Below are 21,170 nucleotides of genomic sequence, written 5' to 3'. Positions count from 1 at the left end.
GTGCAGCCGAGTGGATGCTTGGGCTGCCCCAGGCAGAAGCTTCTGCACATCAGAGTGCAATTGTCTACAGACTGCTAATTGCCTATTCCCTGAGCGCTCTCAGGGAGATCGCTCATTTTAAAAAGCACCTTTTGATGAAGGAGATTGGGGATCTGATCTCCACTGTCTGCAGCCACGCAATCCCAATTGACAGAAGCAGCCTCTTAACAGAGGTATATCATGTAAGACCAATGCCCCCTTCTATTGCCTATTTCCAAATCAAAAATAATTTTGGAGGATATTGGTGGATGAAGACAGCTTTACTTTTAGTGGAGCTTACGATCACAGTGGAAAGTGGATCCATTGAAGGAACCAGCTCCCTGAAACCCTTTCTGAAGAAACTGAGAACTTGGTATTGTCCACAGGCTCCTTACAAACCGTTTCCAAGATGGGATCATAAAGTGCCAATCCCCACCAGGTTCTAGAGCAAGGGAAGTCGTGAGACATAGCTTTGCCAAACTGAAGTCGGACCTTTTCATAACGCTGGAGTTGCCTACCTCCTCTCTTAATCATGTTTACTGGAAAAGGCTTTCTGGACATTTTTGGATAATTTTCCTTAAGCCACAGCAAAATGAAATAATTGTAAAATGAAAATTGGTATTAATTTTCCAAATTGGGCAACTTTGGAATAAACATATGGTTTGATTGCCAATATTAGAATCCAAATATACTGGAATTATAGAATCTCTATGGCATTATTTACAAATATGTTTATTAATAATCTAATAATAAAAATCTATATTTTCTTTTATGTACACTGTCTGAGAGCATATGCACCAAGACAAAGTCCAATCACACTTGGCCAATAAAGAATTCTATTCTATTCTAATATTATTTACACCAGCAGCATTTTAGCTTCCTATCTTATCTAAAGAATGGCAGTTTCTTACCTTCTATAGCAAGAGTGCCAATGAATTTCAAGTTACAACTAATAATTAGTATTTATTGGACTCCAATACATTTATGTAAAAAGCAGTGTCAGGAACAGCACTTTATTGGCGATATCATATAATGCTTCTTTGTTTTTTTATTTTTAATTTTATAAATTTTTATTTACAAGAATAAATACAGTAAATACAACAGTACAAGTAACAATTTAAACATGCAGAAAGAAGAAAAGAAAAAAACGTAAAAAATTTAAAACAAAAACCAAAAAAAGGACATGGACAATGTACACTTAACAATAAACAATAAAAGGCGGGCGAGTGTACGGCAGATCTGTACTGAAAATATGAACTGTAAATATTCTCTGTAGCTTGCTACAATATAACTAATAATCTGAATTATAAATAAATACCCTGTTTCCCCGATAGTAAGACACCCCCGATTGTAAGACGTATCGGGGGTTTCAGGGGGGTCGGCTAATATAAGCCGTACCCCGAAAGTAAGACATATGTCTTACTTTCGGGGAAACACGGGGGTATTGCCGGGGGGGGTATTGCCACGGGGGTATTGCCGGGGAGCCCGATGACGTCGCTTCCAAGCTCCCCGCGCGCCCCTCGCCTTCGCCTCGCCACGGCGCCACCGCCTCTTCCCCGGCTTGGCAAAGCGAAGGACGGCGCTGGTCCGAAGCAAGCCGAGCGGGCGGCGGCTTGCAGCGAAGGCGCTCGTCCCAGCAACCGAGTCCTGCCGAGGCTCAGCTGCAAGCGGCCAGCGAGGCCGACCGGCTCCAAGGCGAGCGGCCGGAGCTGCGCCCTCCTTCGCCCGCCTCCTTTCCGGCAGGCAGGTGGGGCTGCCCAAATGCGCAGAGCGGCTCCTCCCCTCCAGACACACGCTTCCCCGACACGCGTCTGCAGCTCCACGCGTGCACGCCGCTTGGAGCCCTGAGGTTGAACTTGGAAAAGGGCTCACGAGGCTCCTGTCCCGCGGCTGCCCTTCTGGACTCTGGGGAGATGCCTTCGGGAACGCGACCCTTTCAATTTTTTTCCAATCTAAGACATACCCTGAAAGTAAGACGTAGTGGGGCTTTTGGGGGTAAAAAGAAAGTAAGACACTGTCTTACTTTCAGGGAAACACGGTAATAGGAAGTGTTGAGTATAGCAAAGGAGAGAGATTTTGAATAGATAAATTTAATTTATACATATATCTTTATCTCAATCATCCATTGAAATAATTTAAACACCAGATATTTATCTTTGTATATAAAGAATTTATTACAAATGTTGGACAAATTGTTCTTTTTTTCTAACCAGTGGTAAAAAGGGTCCCAGCAGTTATAGAATAAAGATTCATCATTATTTCTAATTTCCAAAGTTAGTTTACTCATTTCTGCGCAGTGTATAACTTTTTCTAGTATTAAACCATCTTGAGGTGTGTCTTCATTTTTCCACCATTGTGCGAATGCTAATCTGGCCGCTGTAGTAATATGGATAATTAAGTACAGTGATCCCTCGAGTTTCGCGTCCTCGAGCATCGCGAAAGGGCTATATCGCGAGTTTTCAACCCGGAAGTAAACTCCACCATCTGCGCATGCGTGCCTTTTTTCTATGGCCACGCATGCGTAGATGGTGGAGTTTCCCGCCGGGCAGATAAGCTGCTGGGCGGCTTCCCTGGGTCTTCCCCCTCTTGCCCCGGTAAGACCCCAGCTGCGGCGCGAGCAATGGCGTGGGCGGGCGGGCGGCACGCGCGGGGACACCCCAGCTCCGCTTCCCAGCTGGGAAGCAGCCCCAGCAACGGCGTGGGCGGTGCGCGCGCGCTTGGGGAAACCCCAGCTCTGCTTCCCAGCTGGGAAGCGGCCCCAGCAACAGCGTGGGCGGGCGGGCGGTGCGCGCGCGCTTGGGGAAACCCCAGCTCCACTTCCCAGCTGGGAAGCAGCCCCAGCAACGCGCGCGCGCTTGGGGACATCCCAGCTCCGCTTCCCAGCTGGGAAGCGGCCCCAGCAACAGCGTGGGCGGGCGGTGCGTGCGCGCTTGGGGAAACCCCAGCTCCGCTTCCCAGCTGGGAAGCGGCCCCAGCAACGCGCGCGCGCTTGGGGACGTCCCAGTTCCGCTTCCCAGCTGGGAAGCGGCCCCAGCAACGGCGTGGGCGGGCGGGCGGCACGCACGCGGGGAAACCCCAGGCGCGAGCAACGGCTTGGGCGGGGCGAAGGGCGGTGGAAGTAAAAACACCATCTGCGCATGCGCAGATGGTTTTTTTACTTCCGCACCGCTACTTCGCGAAAAATCGATCATCGCTTGGGGTCCTGGAACGGAACCCTCGCGATGATCGAGGGACCACTGTATACCTGATTTTTAAAAAAAATCTGTCTTAAAATACCTAAAAGGAAACATTCTGGTGTTTTGTCCAATTTAAAATTTAAAATTTTGTAAAGCCAGATTCCTACTTTTTCCAGTAAGCCTGTGATTTTTCACATTGCCACCATAGGTGGAAAAAAGTGCCTTGTTCTTTTTGACATTTCCAGCAGGTAGAAGACATTTTTTTATTTAACTTAGCTAGTTTTATAGGGGTAATGTGCCATCTGTAAAACATTTTGATTAAATTCTCTTTATATGGGATAGCTAAGGACAATTTAAAGTTTCTGCTCCACATAAGTTGCCATTCTTCGGATTTGATTTCATATTTAAGATCAAAATTCCATTTTTTAATACAGTGATACCTTGTCTTACAAACTTAATTGGTTCTGGGACGAGGTTCTTAAGGTGAAAAGTTTGTAAGACGAAACAATGTTTCCTATAGGAATCAATGGAAAAGTGATTAATGCGTGCAAGCCCAAAATTCACCCCTTTTGCCAGCCGAGGCGCCCATTTTTGCACTGAGATTTCCCTGAGGCTCCCCACCATGGGAAAACCCACCTCCAGACCTCTGTGTTTTTGCGATGCTGCAGGGGAATCCCAGCAGGATAATCCCAGCATCGCAAAAACAAACGCTTCGCTGGCAACGGAAGTCCGGAAGTGGGGTTTCCCAGTGAAGGGAGCATCAGTGAAATCGCAGCATTGCAAAAACACCAAAGTCCTCGAAACCCCACCTCCAGACCTCTGTGTTTTTGCAATGCTGCGATTTCACTGAGGCTCCCCTCGCTGGGAAACCCCACCTCCGGACTTCCATTGCCAGCGAAGCGCCCGTTTTTACGCTGCTGGGATTCCCCTGCAGCATCACAAAAACATGGAAGTCCGGAGGTAGGATTTCCCATGGAGGGGAACCTCAGGGGAATCCCAGCAGCGCAAAAACGGGCGCTTCACTGGCAACGGAAGTCTGGAGGCGGGGCATCCCAGCGGCAGCGGTGGGTTTGTAAGGTGAAAATAGTTTGTAAGAAGAGACAAAAAAATCTTAAACCCCGGGTTTGTATCTCGAAAAGTTTGTATGGTGAGGCGTTTGTAAGATGAGGTATCACTGTATTAGTTTTTATTTTGGTTGTGTCAAATTCATTTTGGTTGTTCAGCAGCAATAGAATTTTTTAATTAGTTTTTTCTGTGGTCCAACAAGTACTTTATCTAGCAAGTTATTTTTTTCGATGCCTAGCGTGCTTTTATCTTTAGTAAATTTTGATTGAATTTGTAGATATTTCCACTAATGTTCCCTCTATTTTTTTTCCGGTGTGGGCAGAAAAGTATAGTGTCTGAGCGGCAGTCCCTTTGGGACTGGGCGGCATAGAAGTATAAATAAATAAATAAATAATAAACAATAAACAAACAAACAAACAAATAAACAAATCCCTTCTTTTTTATTAAAAGAAATTAATAATAAAACAAAACCAAAATCTATTAATATTATTACTATCTTTTTCCATCCCTGTCTCCTCCCTTCCTCTTTTTCCATCCCTGTCTCCTCCCCCCTTGTGTGTGTGTGTATGTGAACTCTTGAACCATTTCCAATAACAGGTGAGGGCTATTGGAAATGGTTCAAGAGCTCGCACACACACACACACACAAGGCTGGTTTTTGTTTTCCTTTGTTATTATTTGGGTGCTTTTTACCATATGCTTTAAATCAAGAGTCATTTCTCTCTTTCTCTCTGCCCCCTTGCTCTCTCTCTCTTTTTCTCACTTTCTCTCTCCCTCTCTTTCTATCTCACTCTGTTGCTCTCTCTCTCTCTTTCGCTCTTGTTTTCTTTCTCTCACTCTTTCTATCTCTCTTGCTTTCTTTCTCTCTCTAGTTCTCTCTCTTGCTATCTCTCTCTCCCGCCCTCTTTCTCTCTCTCTCTGTTTCTCACTTACTTTCTCTCTCTCCCTCTCTCTATCCATCTTGCTCTGTCTGTTGCTCTCTCTCTCTCAGCGAGGGGGCTGCGAGAGCGCTTTCTCCGAGCACTTCGGGAACGCCTGCCCTGCCTCTACTGCAGCCCCCTTGCTGAAAGCTTGGGACAAAAGCGCTCCCAGCGAAGGGGATGCAAGAGGGGTGGGGCGGGCATTCCCAAAGCCCACGGAGAAAATCCTCTCGCAGCCCCCTGGCTGGGAGCGCGGATGACAAGGAGCCGCTGCCGCCACCAAGGCGGGAGAAGTCGCGCCCCAAGGCGGGAGGCAGAGAAAGCTGGAGAGGGGGCAGATCGGGCGGGCAGGGGGCAGCGGCGAGAGGCCAGGGGCGCGAGGGGGCCGGAGGCACCGTGGGAAGGCGGGGAGGCCGCGGCTCCCTTTCCTTCCACCCACAGGTTGGCAGGGGGATGGGGAGCGCGCGCGCCGCCTCCGCACTTTCATTGCTCCCCACCCCCAACTCCAACGCCAGGCTCCTTGCACGCCCTTGGAAAAGGATGCGCGGGGGTATTTTGGGGTGCGCAGATGCGCGTGTGCAGCTTACAGGAAATAGTTATTCCCACCATTCTGTCTTTTGGCCTATAGTTTCCACTTCTGTTCTTGATTTAATTTCTCCATTAGTATTTATTATATCCTTGTATCTTATTATGTTGCTCCTTTTATGCAAATTAGGGTGTACATAGGCTTCTAGAAGTACATACCATGTTGGGATTCCTGTGTAAATTTTTTCCCTAATTTTTAGCCAAGTATTTAAAAGAGGTCTTCTAATAAAATGGTTAGTAAAATATTTATGAATTTTCTATCTATTTTCCCATAAGTAAAAATGCCAACCTGAGTGGAGATCGTGTCCTTCTAGATTTAACAGTCTGGTAATAGTCAGGAGTATCCATTCTCGTATCCACGCTAGGGATGCAGCGTTATAGTAATCTTTCCATATCAGTAAGACGAGACCGCCCTCCTCCTTCCTATCCTGCATATATTTAAGTCGAATTCTAGGGCGTTTATTTTGCCAAATGAAATTACTAGTTGATTTATTTAATTTTGTGAAAAAGTCTTGATTTAAGTGAATCGGAATTGTTTGGAATAGGAATATAATTTTAGGTAGTACACTCAATTTAATCCCAGCAATTCTTCCCAAAAGTGAAAACTGTAGTTTCCCCCATTTCTCTGTATCTTTTTAAATTTTGTCGCTTAATTTGTCATAATTGACTCAGCCTTCCATCCTTCCGAGGTGGGTAAAATGAGGACCTGGATTGTGGGGGCAATATGCTGGCTTTGTTAAAAAGTGCTATTGCTAACATGTTGTAAAAATAGAATAAATAAACAAACAAACAAACAAACAAACAAACAAATAAATATCTTATTTTAAGCTTGAAGCATTTGCAGTTAAGTTAATGCCTAGAGATTTGACTTTTTTAGTTGTTTGAATATCTAGTTTTGTGGATAGATTAGTTTTTTGAGGCTCTTTCATATTTTTAACTAACATTTGAGTTTTAAATTTATTAATGTTTAGTCCTGCTGCATTGCCATATTCGTCTAGGATTTCAAACAGTTTTAGACCAGAATCTAGTGGATCTTCCAAAATAAATACAAGATCATCAGCGAACGCCTATAATTTATAAGACTCTTTTTTACAATTTAACCCTTTTATCTCGTCATTGTTCCTGATGATTCTAGTAAGAACTTCTAGCGTCAGGATAAAAAGTAAAGGTGAAAGTAGACAACCCTGTCTTGTACCTTTTCGGATGTTAATTCTAGTTGTTGCATCTCCATTTAGAATAATATATGTGAATTGGTGAGTGTATATAGCTTTAATCGTGTTTATAAAGTTTTGACCAAAATCCATATATTCTAATTGTTTGAACATGAAGTTCCAAGAAAGGTCAAAGGCCTTCTGGGCATCTAAAAAGATTAGAGCCACTTGTTTATCACTATGGATTTCGTAGTATTTGAGGATGTCTATTATCATCCTTATATTGTTTCTTAATTGTCTACCCGGAAGGAATCCATTTTGATCTGAGTATAAAATAATTTAAGTAGCCTTTGATCCTATTGCTAGTATGGAGCTAAAGATTTTGTAGTCCACGTTTAAGAGGGAGATGGGTCTATAATTTGCTATTTCCGTTGGATCAGTATCTTTTTTAGCTATCAGGGCCAAGTTTGCATCTGTCCAGGACAACTGTATTTTGCCTTTCTCCAAGGCTTCATTATAAACTTCTAAAAGGGTCTCTTCTGCTTTTTCTGGTAAATCTTTGTAGAGTTTAATTGGAAGGCCGTCTGGTCCTAGGGCTTTATTTATTTTTTGCTTTTTAATTGTCACTTTTAATTCTGTGATTGAAATTTTCTTATTTAATAGTTCTTTGGTTTCATTTGGAATTTTGAGGAGATTGGCCTGATTTAAGATATCTTGTATTTTTTGGTCCTGTATTTCCTTGTTTACGTTTCCCTGGTTATCGTAAAGTTTACTATAGAAGTCTCTGGCTATTTGGTGTTTTTTCCCCCTAGGTCGTGGCATAATTCACCTTCTTCTGTTTTGAGGCAATATAATGTTTCTTTAACAAATATATTGCTACACTGCCCTATACGTTTTGGGAGAAAACAATGAATATATAAATCTGAGTGGCAAAAGCTAAATTTTTCTGAAGATAATATTCTTTTGAACTATATTACTAGTACTTAGAACTTGAGAACTGGACAACATAAATGAATTAAATGTTGATAGTGCAGCATTGGAAAGATAAATGTATGGTTCCATTTATTCAGTGGATTGAAAACCTAATTGCACTTACATGTGTATTGCCTATAGATGTAGACTGTAGCAGATAACCAGGCTAAGCCTCTGTGTTTGTGTTTGTGTGTGTGTGTGCGTGCGTGCATGTGTAAAACACATTATCAGTCTCGAGTCTCTTCATACTTGCAAGATATCTAAGCCCAACCCACCTTGAATGCAGTTGACTCTTATCTATTGTCAATTGCTTTGACTGTTAATAGTTCAGATTCTTGTAGACAGCATTAGCATACAATAAACCTACTTTCATTCGAACTGCCTGGATTCTTGATTTCCTGTATCGGACACAGAATTTGTCTATAATGAAATATTGGACTCATTTATACAAAATACAGTGGATTAAAAAGTACAAATGTATTAGAAATATACATAATTGAATAATATGTGGATAAGTATATATAGAATTATCACTATTATAAAGACATGTCACATGACTTGGTTGTCCTTGTTTTTGTTGTTGTTAATGCACTTATGTTTATTTCTCTTTGACATGTATGTATCCCCATCATTAGTATCTTTGGCTTTAGCTCTTTTTCTGTTATTAATTAAAAAGCAACTTAAAAAAGAAAAACACCAAGAGAAAGTAGAAGTGCACCAAGTTGTATTATATAAAACTATTAGATTTCAGATTCAAAAACAACATTCATCCTAAATCTCACTCAGAAAAATTGTTCATATAAATAAAATTTTAAGTTTGCACTACCTATTGAAAGTGGAAATTGCATTTGCTATCTTTGAAACAGGATGATTGACACACATATTCAGATTTTTAAAATGGTGTTAGAAACAAATAATTTCCATTACTAGTTCTGACACAATTTATACAATACAATTAGAACATTGTTCTGATATTACAGAGACTCTAGAACTTTGTATTATGTCAAATACAATATTTATATTTATGTCACAAACTTTCTAATATCACTTGGGGAAAACAATTGTAAAGGTATATAATGCTTGTCGAGATCTAAATAAATATATTTTCAATACTGAGTTACCCAAGTATATTAAGACTGATGTTACTAAAACAAGAACACCAAGCAAGAGTAATTGTGATATAGTGGTTAATATGATAAAATTCAGACCAGGGGATGATTTTGGATTGGTCATTCTCTTCATCCTTCAGTTCATCCTTCCTCCCCAGAGTTGTGGGAATCAAATGAAGATACCAATGTAAGTCATATAGAAGTCTTTACAAAAGTATGATATAAATCTATCAAATAAATCAATAAAGATGCAAAATTCACAACATGTAATTGTAAGCTCCACTAGATATGCTAGACCATACAATCAACTCCATTCAAAAAATAAAAGGACTTCTATAGAAATTAGTTGCAATAACAGAATCTTAGAAGTGCTGCACTTCCTCATTTTCGTTATATTTCAGAACTCTTTCACTGAATCACTTGTGAATATCATTTAGATATTCCAGATATGCCCTTCTTCTTATTCTCTACAGTCACAGATTCCCCTACTGTAGTTGTCCTATATTTTATTTTATTTCTTCTCCTACAAAATAACTGGAACCAAAATATCTGGAACAAAGGGAGAAGCAAGGTGTGGTGAATAGATGGGAATAAAAAAAGAAATGAATGAATGATTTGAGAAAGTTAAATAGGTTAAATAGGTTAAAAAGGAACAATAAAGAATAAACATGGAGAAGAGAACATTAAGAGGAACAAAGAATTTGGAGTGCATATTAGGTTCGTTAAAAAAAAGGTTGAATGAATTTAATATGTGTCTGAACTCCTTCTGTTCTGATATTAACTTTATGTCCTAGTTCTAATATATATAGTATTTATATATCACTTACATAATGTTTTCAAAAATAATTTTGCCTTAATTGCCACTTTCACTTTGAGATGTTTTCAACTCATCCATACAAGCATAAATCATTTGCATGCTTCTGGGACACAACCTCTTAATATGGCTAAAGGAGGATATAGCATACTACTGAGAAACAGAGTGAGAATAAGACAACTGCATCACTTATGCAATTAACAAAAATTAAATCAATCTACTGTATATCCCTATAAATATATGCTATATTCAATCTAAAGCAGAATAAAATACTGTATTTAAGAGCCCCAATAATTTTGAATATTACAGTAATATGACATTGGGGGGACATTTATATTCTGAGAATAAAGTATGTATTTACTATGTAATAAGGCTATCACTTGGATCATCTCTAAGTCCTCCATACATTCAAATCAAACTATGCTGGTGAAGATTGCAAATGTTACAATCCACAACAGAAGGTGTAAATTGACTAAGGAATATAATATCCAGAACTAGATTGCTCAACTATTAATGAGCTAAAAGAATTAAAGACATTTCCAGAAAATCAACAGTTCATTTATCCATTTTAGTAGGAATTATTCCTAAATTAGCTGAACTGTGAATAAAAGTTCAGATCTAATTCTTATAAAATTAGACTATGGTACTTTCCCTGTTATTAAGAAGTAAAGGAAAATGCTTGAACATTAATGTTGGCTACTTTAGGCGAGGCATATGTTTAAATTTGTTATCATCTCAGATAAAGGATTTACTGATACTTACTTTTTCTGTCATATGAAAATTGATATATTTATATTACAGTGATCCCTCGAGTTTCGCGATCTCGATTATTGCGAAACGCTATATCGCGATTTTTCAACCCGGAAGTAAACAACACCATCTGCGCATGTGCGCCCTTTTTTTTCCCTATGGCCACGCATGCGTAGATGGTGGAGTTTGCTTCCCCGCCGGGCAGATCAGCTGCTGGGCGGCTTCCCTGGGTCTTCCCCCTCTTGCCGGGGTTTCCCCTTTGCGTGGGCGGCGGGGAAACCCCAGCGCTGCTTCCGCGAGCAACGGCGTGGGCAGGCGAAGGGCGGGCGCGCGGACAAGCGGCGGCCGGACAAACGGGAGCAATGCGGCGGCCTCACAAGCGGCGGCCGCGCCAGCAACGGTGGCGCGGCGGCCGGACAAACGGGAGCAACGCGGCGGCCTCACAAGCGGCGGCCGCACCAGCAACGGCGTCCGGACAAAGGGGAACAACGCGGCGGCCTCACAAGCGGCGGCCGCGCCAGCAACGGCGGCGCGGCATCCGGACAAAGGGGAGCAACGCGGTGGCCTCACAAGCGGCGGCCGCGCCAGCAACGGCGGCGCGGCGGCCGCACAAACGGGAGCAACGCGGCGGCCTCACAAGCGGCGGCCACGCCAGCAATGGCGGCGCGGCGGCCGCACAAATGGGAGCAACGCGGCGGCCGCACAAACGGGAGCAACGCGGCGGCCTCACAAGCGGCGGCCACGCCAGCAATGGCGGCGCGGCGGCCGCACAAATGGGAGCAACGCGGCGGCCGCACAAACGGGAGCAACGCGGCGGCCACGCCAGCAATGGCGGCGCGGCGGCCGCACAAATGGGAGCAGCGCGGCGGCCGCACAAACGGGAGCAACGCGGCGGCCTCACAAGCGGCGGCCACGCCAGCAACAGCAGCGCGGCGGCCGCACAAACAGGAGCAACACGGCGGCCTCACAAGCGGCGGCCGCGCTAGCAACGGCGGCGCGGCGGCCGCACAAACGGGAGCAACGCAGCGGCCTCGCAAGTGGCGCCCGCGCCAGCAACGGCGGCGCGGCGGCCGCACAAACAGGAGCAACACGGCGGCCTCACAAGCAGCGGCCGCGCTAGCAACGGCGGCGCGGCGGCCGCACAAACGGGAGCAACGCAGCGGCCTCACAAGCGGCGGCCACGCCAGCAACGGCGGCGCGGCGGCCGCACAAACAGGAGCAACACGGCGGCCTCACAAGCGGCGGCCGCGCTAGCAACGGCGGCGCGGCGGCCGCACAAACGGGAGCAACGCAGCGGCCTCACAAGCGGCGGCCACGCCAGCAACGGCGGCGCGGCGGCCGCACAAACAGGAGCAACACGGCGGCCTCACAAGCGGCGGCCGCGCTAGCAACGGCGGCGCGGCGGCCGCACAAACGGGAGCAACGCAGCGGCCTCGCAAGTGGCGCCCGCGCCAGCAACGGCGGCATGAGGAACGCGGCCGCCGCGCCGCTCGTGCCGGGAACCAAACAGCCTGAGTTGCTCCCGGATTCTCCTCCGACCTGCCCTCAACTTACCTTCCAGCTGATGCTTCGATCCTTGGAAGAGGCCAGAGCGCCTTTCTGCACCACACTCTCCGCTTCGGTTCCTTTCCGGAAGATGGAAGTTTCTCTCCTTCCATCCTTTCTAGCAATACAATACTTGATGGTTAAAACCATCGAGTACAGTATTGTATTGCTAGAAAGGATGGTTAAAACCATCGAGTATTGTATTGCTAGAAAGGATGGAAGGAGAGAAACTTCCATCTTCCGGAAAGGAACCGAAGCGGAGAGTATGGTGCAGAAAGGCGCTCTGGCCTCTTCCAAGGATCGAAGCATCAGCTGGAAGGTAAGTTGAGGGCAGGTCGGAGGAGAATCCGGGAGCAACTCAGGCTGTTTGGTTCCCGGCACGAGCGGCGCGGCGGCGGGCAGGCGGGTCCTCAGCTGTTGGTCGGGGGTCTTCCCAAGTGCGGAAGTGAAAAACACCATCTGCACATGCGCGAGGGCACGCATGCGCAGACGGTGTTTTTACTTCCGCACCACTATATTGCGAAAAATCGAGTATCGCGAGGGGTCTTGGAACGTAACCCTCGCGATACTCGAGGGATCACTGTATTACAGAAAGCCACAATGGTTTTTATCTCTTTCAAAACATTCATATCCCCATTCATTTCTCTCCCAACACACAAAATCATGCATAAGTTACATATTAAATCCCAACAATTTTATCTTGGTCAGAAAATTATTAATTATATTCCATTCAGAGTTTGGTCCATATTTTAAGCCAACTTTCCAGGATCACTCTGCAGACTCAATTTTAAGGTTTATCATCATGTGAAAAATGTAATTTAGACACTAACAAAAATCCTGAATAAAATATAGCTCCCTAAAACTCGCAATTCATAAGAATGAAAATATCAAAGAATTTATGAAACTATTTTTTGCTGTCAGGCATTTGACAGATACAGTAATACCTCATGATACGAACATAATTGGTTCCAGGACGAAGTTCGTAAGGTGAAAAGTTCGTAAGATGAAACAATGTATCCCATAGGAATCAATGGGAAAGCCAATAATTCGTGCAAGCATTATGCGTGGGGAGAGGGAGAAGTTTTCGCTGACGGCAAAGGAGAATCCCGGCGCTTCAGACAAGGCTCCCTTGACTAGATGCCCCCTTCCTTAGCGTCCTCTGGAGCCCGTGGGGACAGTCACATGCTCGCCCTTTTCTCCCCGGACAAGGAAGTGGCGCCCAATTGAAGTAACGATCCGGAGTCCTAATCCGGCTGCTGCTTCTCCTCCCTCTAATCCTGAGCAGCCCCATCTAGGAGAAACCGTTCTGAGTCCTCTTCGCCCTTGGGGGGGAGGACGGGACTTTCACCTAGGCAGCTTCCGCTATCATTGCAAAGGAGAGGCAGCCCAGCTGCCGAAGATCAAACTGTTTCTATTCCGTTCTAAGGCAAGGCAAGGCTCAGGATTCCTTAAAGGGGCAGCGCTGGCAACTTTTCTTTTTAGCACTGGGGAGAAGCAGAAGGACCCTTGCCTCCCTCCCCAGTGCTTTGCTCAGGGAGACAGAAACGGCGAAGGGGGGGGAGAGACAACAGGAGGCTCACGATTCCTTAAAGGAGCAGCGCTGGCAACTTTTCTTTTTAGCATTGGGGAGAAGCAGAAGGACCCTTGCCTCCCTCCCCAGTGCTTTGCTTAGGGAGACAGAAACGGCGAAGGGGGGGGAGAGACAACAGGAGGCTCACGATTCCTTAAAGGAGCAGCGCTGGCAACTTTTCTTTTTAGCATTGGGGAGAAGCAGAAGGACCCTTGCCTTCCTCCCCAGTGCTTTGCTTAGGGAGACAGAAACGGCGAAGGGGGGGGGGAGAGACAACAGGAGGCTCACGATTCCTTAAAGGGGCAGCGCTGGCAACTTTTCTTTTTAGCATTGGGGAGAAGCAGAAGGACCCTTGCCTCCCTCCCCAGTGCTTTGCTCAGGGAGACAGAAACGGCGAAGGGGGGGGGAGAGACAACAGGAGGCTCACGATTCCTTAAAGGGGCAGCGCTGGCAACTTTTCTTTTTAGCATTGGGGAGAAGCAGAAGGACCCTTGCCTTCCTCCCCAGTGCTTTGCTTAGGGAGACAGAAACGGCGAAGGGGCGGGGGGGGGGAGAGACAACAGGAGGCTCACGATTCCTTAAAGGGGCAGCGCTGGCAACTTTTCTTTTTAGCATTGGGGAGAAGCAGAAGGACCCTTGCCTTCCTCCCCAGTGCTTTGCTTAGGGAGACAGAAACGGCGAAGGGGCGGGGGGGGGAGAGACAACAGGAGGCTCACGATTCCTTAAAGGAGCAGCGCTGGCAACTTTTCTTTTTAGCATTGGGGAGAAGCAGAAGGACCCTTGCCTCCCTCCCCAGTGCTTTGCTCAGGGAGACAGAAACGGCGAAGGGGCGGGTGGGAGAGAGAGAACGGGAGGCTCACGATTACTTAAAGCGGCAGCGCTGGCAATTTTTCTTTTTAGCGCTGGGGAGAAGCAGAAGGACCCTTGCCTCCCTCCCCAGTGCTTTGTTCAGGGAGACAGGGACGGCAAAGGGGTGGGGGCGGGGGCGGAGTGCCATTTTGCGATCTCCGGTGGGTTCGTAAGGTGAAAAAAGTTCGTAAAAAGAGGCAAATTTTTTCTGAACCTTGGGTTCGTATCTCGAAGTGTTCGTATCATGAGGGGTTCGTATCATAAGGTACTACTGTATATCTATTATTGTTTATATAGGGCTTTCTTCAACCAAAGTATATACCACAAAATTATGAAGCCACTAGGATGAAAAAGCAATTAGAGATAATATTTCAGTGTTCTTATGTCACCTGCAGACTATGTTTTACCTAATCCAGAATAATCTTTGTTATTTTAACAATTAATGGAGTAAAATTTACAAAGGAATTCTATTTCTACGTGTTTTGTTTAAATGTTTGTTTTAATTATAATTAAAAAAATTTAAAATGTATTTCATACATACGTTTTAGAATAGATTTTTAACTTTAGACATAAAGACAAACTTACCATTTTCACTGTCGGACTTGTTTTCATGCTCTGTATCAGTTAAAGTAAGAGCTGAGTTGGAACGACTTGAGAGGCAGGAGCTGCGGCCTGATTTGACCCCCCTGCCCCATAGTCTCATGGCATGCTCTGGAGACATCACTCCTTCATTTTCAGTGTCAGCATCTGATCCTGCACTGATAGAGTAACCTCTGTGGGGAAGCCCCATTTCAGCACAAAATGCCAGTCCTCTTCGAGTCGCTGGTTCACAAACTCCTAACTGTCTTAGAGTAAAATTCTGTCCTAATAAGGGAAGAAAAACAAAACATAAGAATATTTTTATTTTCTTAGAAACAGAGTAAATGGTGTCAACCCCAAACCCCCAACATTTTTTCCTTAGACTATCCACAATTGACCTCTCCATCTTCCTAAGAGGTCAGTAAGGGGCGTGCAAAAATACACTAGTGTGCCTTCCGTCCCCTGTCCAATTGTCTCTCCTATATCTTTTCTTACATTCATATATCTCTCTCTCTCTTCTTCATCTTATTCTCATATCTCTCCTTCTATCCTTTCCTTTATACAGTATATTTTACTACATGTTTATTCTCTTCAACCTTCATTTTGTATTGGACAAAATAAATAAATAAAATAAAAATAAAATAAAATAAAATAAATTAAGATCACATTAACTATATGAATTTTTCAGTACAGTAATATTTAAAATTTTGTTGCTAAAATCCACATGCCTATAGTTAATATGTCCATTATAATTCTGCCATTATGTGATTTTTAATTCTCTTCATTTCACATCATTACTGGTTCCATTCTTCAATCCCTACAAAGTATTCATATATATCTCATTGCAAATCTAGAAAGACTGAGAATATGCAGCCGTCCTGTTTCTCAAGCTGATTGCTAAAAGATTGCAAAAAAAAGCATAATACAAATCTAATAAATACAATACAATACAATACAATACAATACAATACAATACAATACAATAATGCAAATCCAGGGACAACAAAAATTCCTTTAACCACCTCACTACTATTGTATTTCATAGGGTTTTTTAAAAATGTTTGAGTTATTTTGCATAATTTTAAAAGAAAAATAGAGAATAAAACAGTAAAAATAATACTTTTGCTTTTTCAAAAAAATATTTCCCACAAGTAATCAATCTAATGTTGCTCTTATATGCCTTTCTGTGACAAATGTAAATATATGTATAGCTAATAATATTATTGAAGTGAGCAGATTAAAAAAGGATAGAAAACTGAATGCATGGGTCATGAAATGCAAACAGAGTTAATGCCACAGACCAGGCAGCTTTTAACTGAGCCAGTTAATTACTTTATTGTTGTGGTCTTATCAGTTGTTGCAATCAGTTTTATCTGAGTCAGGATTGTAAATGGATTCTAAGACACTCATAAATAATGTAAACAGTTGCTGCAATTATCTACAAATCAAAGAGTACTTATCACTATGTTGCACATACATAACAGAATAAAAATGCATGGAGGGGAAAAGATAAGTGTCTCAACACTAAATAGTCCATAATGGAAAGTAAACTGTGTCAAGGCTATTAGGATGAATCGGTAAACAATCAAACATTTAAACAAGAATCACACTATATAGTTTACTGTTGGCTGTTTAAAGATTAAAATCTAGAATTCTCTGCACATTCACTACGTCTATATCATCAGCAATGTTTAGCTTTATAGAGTTTTATTTGTTAGTTCTAAATTGACAAAAGTGACAATATTGTTTGAGAACAGAATGAATGGAATACAGTGGAACCTCGACATACGAGCAGCTCTACTTACGAGCTACTCGAGATAAGAGCTGGAAGGGGAGCGACATTTTTGTTCGCCTCCCGAGCTCACATTCGGGATACGAGCGCCAAGGAGCTGTCTCGGCTTCAGGAGACAGCTCCTTTGCGCTCGTATCCCGCGTGTTTTAAAAGGTTGCAGCCGGCCTGGGGTGCTGGGGGGGTGCTGGCAAGCCCCCCAGGCCGGCTGCAACCTTTTAAAACACGCGCGCCACTTCGCAGCTGTCTCCTGAAGCCGGAACGCTAACTTCCGCGTTCGGTTTCAGAAGACAGCTGCAAAGTGGCGCGCGTGTTTTAAAACGTCAGAGCCAGCCTGGGGGGGTCGGGGGCTCGCAGCTGTCTTCTGAAACCGAACGCGGAAGTTAGCGTTCCGGCTTCAGAAGACAGGTGCGAAGTGGCGCGCGTGTTTTAAAACGTCAGAGCCGGCCTAGGGGGCTCGGGGGGAAGCCCCCGACCCCCACAGGCCAGCTCTGACGTTTTAAAACACCCGCGCCGCTTTGCAGCTGTCTTCTGAAACCGAACGCGGAAGTTAGCGTTCCGGCTTCAGAAGACAGCTGCGAAGTGGCGCGCGTGTTTTAAAACATCAGAGCCGGCCTGGGGGGCTCGGGGGGAAGCCCCCGACCCCCCCAGGCCGGCTCTGACGTTTTAAAACACGCGCGCCGCTTTGCAGCTGTCTTCTGAAACCGAACGCGGAAGTTAGCGTTCCGGCTTCAGAAGACAGCTGCGAAGTGGCGCGCGTGTTTTAAAACATCAGAGCCGACCTGGGGGGCTCGGGGGGAAGCCCCCAACCCCCCCAGGCCGGCTCTGACGTTTTAAAACACCCGCGCCGCTTTGCAGCTGTCTTCTGAAACCGAACGCGGAAGTTAGCGTTCCGGCTTCAGAAGACAGCTGCGAAGTGGCGCGCGTGTTTTAAAACATCAGAGCCGGCCTGGGGGGCTCGGGGGGAAGCCCCCGACCCCCCCAGGCCGGCTCTGACGTTTTAAAACACATGCGCCGCTTCGCAGCTGTCTCTGAACGCTAACTTCCGCGGGTTTTTTTGTTGTTGCACGGATTAATTGACTTTACATTGTTTCCTATGGGAAACAATGTTTCGTCATACGAGCGTTCTGACTTACGAGCCTCCTTCCGGAACCAATTAGTCTCGTAAGTCGGGGTTCTACTGTACTCATTCATTCATTCAAAATTTCTACTGCAATCAAATGACACCTGACATATAAGATTAGCATAACTTAAGTTCAAAACAGATATTTTACTACATGTCTAGGGATAATCATAACTTGAAATTGTACATTAAGAGCTATGCTGACATATTTCACCAAACTATAAAACACTCTTTACAAACAACAATCACTGTGCTAATATGCTAAGACAAAAGTGGGCCTTCTCCAGGTCCGTCAACTAAACAATATCGTTTGGCTGGACCCAGGGGAAGAGCCTTCTCTGTGACGGCCCCGGGCCTCTGGAACCAACTCCCCCCAGAGATTAGAATTTACCCCACCCTCCTTGCCTTTCGTAAGCTTCTTAAAACCCAGGCATGGGGTAACTGAGATATTCTTTCCCTTTACAATTTTATGCATGGTATGTTTGTATGTATGTTTGGTTTTATAATAAGGGTTTTTTAGTTGTTTTAGTATTGGATTGTTACATGCTGTTTTTATTATTGTTGTTAGCCGCCCCGAGTCTGCAGAGAGGGGCGGCATACAAATCAAATCAAATCAAATCAAATCAAATCAAATCAAATAAATAAATAAATAAATAAATAAATAGTTTATGGCCTAGTATAATGTATGAAATTAGCAAATAAATTTAAAGTGTATATGTTTATAATTCTTCTTGCAAATTCACAAATATAATATTCACCAATGTAAGCTGTTAGTCATGGCTTTCAATTTAATTTTTGACTTTCAAACAATAGCATATATTTATTCAGACTGCAAGTCTGTTTGTGCTAAAAATGCTTAGTTTATTTTTTTTAGCATAACGGTATGTTCCCATATCAGTTATATCTAGCAACCTACCTTTAGAAAATGAAACTGCCAAAGATGAACTAATCTTATTAATTTGATTATTAGCAATGGCAGGAAGAAGTTTCATAGGAAAATATATTTTGAATATTCAAGACCGATGTTTAAGCATTAGCTAACATGTTTATTACCAATCACTCACTCACTCACTCACTCAGAATACAGCTGGAAGTCTTCTAATCCAACTCTCTGATAAAGCAGGAAACTCTATACCAGTGGTTCTCAACTTTTCTAATGCCGCGACCCCTTAATACAGTTCTTCATGTTGTGGTGACCCCCAACCATAAGTCTAGTAGTGCCAGTTCTCCCAGCAGAATTTTTGATTGGTAGGAGAGTCAGAAGGACATCCCCACTGTAAACGCCTGATTGGTCGGATTATAAAAATATGTTCCAAGGGGCCAGAATAGAAGCTTTAATTCCTAACACCATGGGAAATTTGTTTTTTCCCATGGCCTTAGGCAACCCCAGTGAAACGGTTGTTCGACCCCCAAAGGGGTCCCAACCCCTAGGTTGAGAACCACTGCTCTATACCATTTCAGACAAGTAGCTATCTAGTTATAGATAACAACCAATGCCTTGAATTGTGCCTGGAGACTAATACCGAGCCAGTGCAGCTTGTGGAGTATAGGTGTTAAATGGGTGTACTGAGGTGCACCCATGATAACTCGCGCGGCTGCATTCTCCACTGCACTGCTACGGAGAGTCCAATGTGGGTTATTCTTCAGCCTCATTGGCAGGGATTGAGTTAAAAATTAACATATTTATTATGTCCCGCCCCTTAGCTGCCCTATTAGGTCAGTCTTAAAAACTCAGTCATAGTGTAGGGACTGTGAGTTTGTTCTCTGTAATAAATTTTAATTAATTGCATTTTCTCTTTCCTTTCTTCACAGGTCAATTGACTGATACCAGATGGACAGAGGATTTTGAGAGTCACTGCCCTCCGGGATATTACTCTCCACCTCTTCACTCCCTGAGAGGCTTCTGCTCTCCAGAAGCATAGCCTTGGTGACAGGGATCACTGGATTGGGGTCCCTGACGTTCGCGATCAACCAACCCCCTCCGCCCAGCGACAATGAACTTACCCGACGAATGCAGCAAGTCCGGATCAGCTGTTTGTCGGCTCTGTTTACCTTCATTCATTGACGGCCGCCGGAGCAAGTGACAGGAAAGCCGAACCGGGCTAGGATTACCGACATTCAAGGCTCGGTACTTTTGCCTTTCCCACCCGAAGTTGCGCCCGCCATTTTGGGGGCGTTTCCAGGTGCAACGGATCCATGGGGCTGCTAACAAGTAGCGCCTGCCATTTTGGATTCCAAAGTTGCCCACGACATCGCGGCCTTTTGTTAGGCGTTTCCATGGCAACTGGGCTGAGGGCCAACCTCCTTAACTATGCAGAGCCAATAATTGGGAGCCCAGGAGGTGACAAGCAGATTAGAGCCTCAAGGAGGCTCACAGGCACATACACACCGCCATTTTATCACCCTTCTCGGCTCGAACATGCGGTGTGTAGTTTCCTCTACAGCGTTTTCATTGTGAGTCCATCATCCTCACTATGTCGCAGTCTCAACCCAAATCAAGTGAGCCTGCTGCTGTCAAGGAGAAGGGAAAGGACCATGTCTCCAAGACTAAAAGTAAGACCTCTCAATCCTCTACAGCTTTGAAAGAAGCAGAGAAAATTTTTTAGGCCCTTGAGGCCCAACTGGAGACAGCACGAAATAGGTCTGGGACCAACCCATTGGCTAGCGTCCTCCCTGCACAACAACTGAGTCCCTCAGCCCCAGCTACCTTGCCAACTTTACCTTACGAAGGGCCTAACTTTAATAGGCCAGGAGATCTGTCCCCAGATCGTCCTCTAGGTGTTCCTTTACTCTCGGAAGGGGCCCAAAGACCGGAATGGACCAGGCCACCAACCCAGTCCTGGCAACAATTTGCCCAGCCTTCACCTGCAGCAGCAACGTTCACTCCAACTGCAGCAGATTTTCGTGGCCCTATGGACTCTTGGCAAACCATGTCCCCATCACTACAGGACATGATTGCCTCAGCTTATTCACTTGTGGCACAGCAGCGCCCACTCCAGGTTCCTCCACAAACCAGTCGACAAGACCTCTGGGCAGCACCAGCTCCACCCCCCTCTCAGCATGACTCCTTCCAGGAGGAACAGATGCGAAGAGAAGCTGCCACAGACCTAGATGATCTTTCCAATGATGAAGGGAACCTGCCTGATCAACCTATCT

The 21,170-nt window shown here is 44.7% G+C and overlaps 1 protein-coding gene across 1 annotated transcript in view; it reads right to left on the bottom strand.

The window, feature by feature from the left end:
- Positions 1-21,170, bottom strand: part of TENM3 (teneurin transmembrane protein 3) — a 1,937,374-nt gene that overhangs the window by 399,496 nt on the left and 1,516,708 nt on the right. The window contains exon 9 of the mRNA XM_070757504.1: positions 15,109-15,387. Within this exon, the coding sequence (XP_070613605.1) occupies positions 15,109-15,387 (279 nt within the window). The remainder of the gene's footprint in view (positions 1-15,108; positions 15,388-21,170) is intronic.

The sequence above is a fragment of the Erythrolamprus reginae genome, chromosome 7, assembly GCF_031021105.1.
Source record: "Erythrolamprus reginae isolate rEryReg1 chromosome 7, rEryReg1.hap1, whole genome shotgun sequence".
NCBI lineage: Eukaryota > Metazoa > Chordata > Lepidosauria > Squamata > Dipsadidae > Erythrolamprus > Erythrolamprus reginae.
This window is presented reverse-complemented; position numbering and strand designations above follow the sequence as displayed.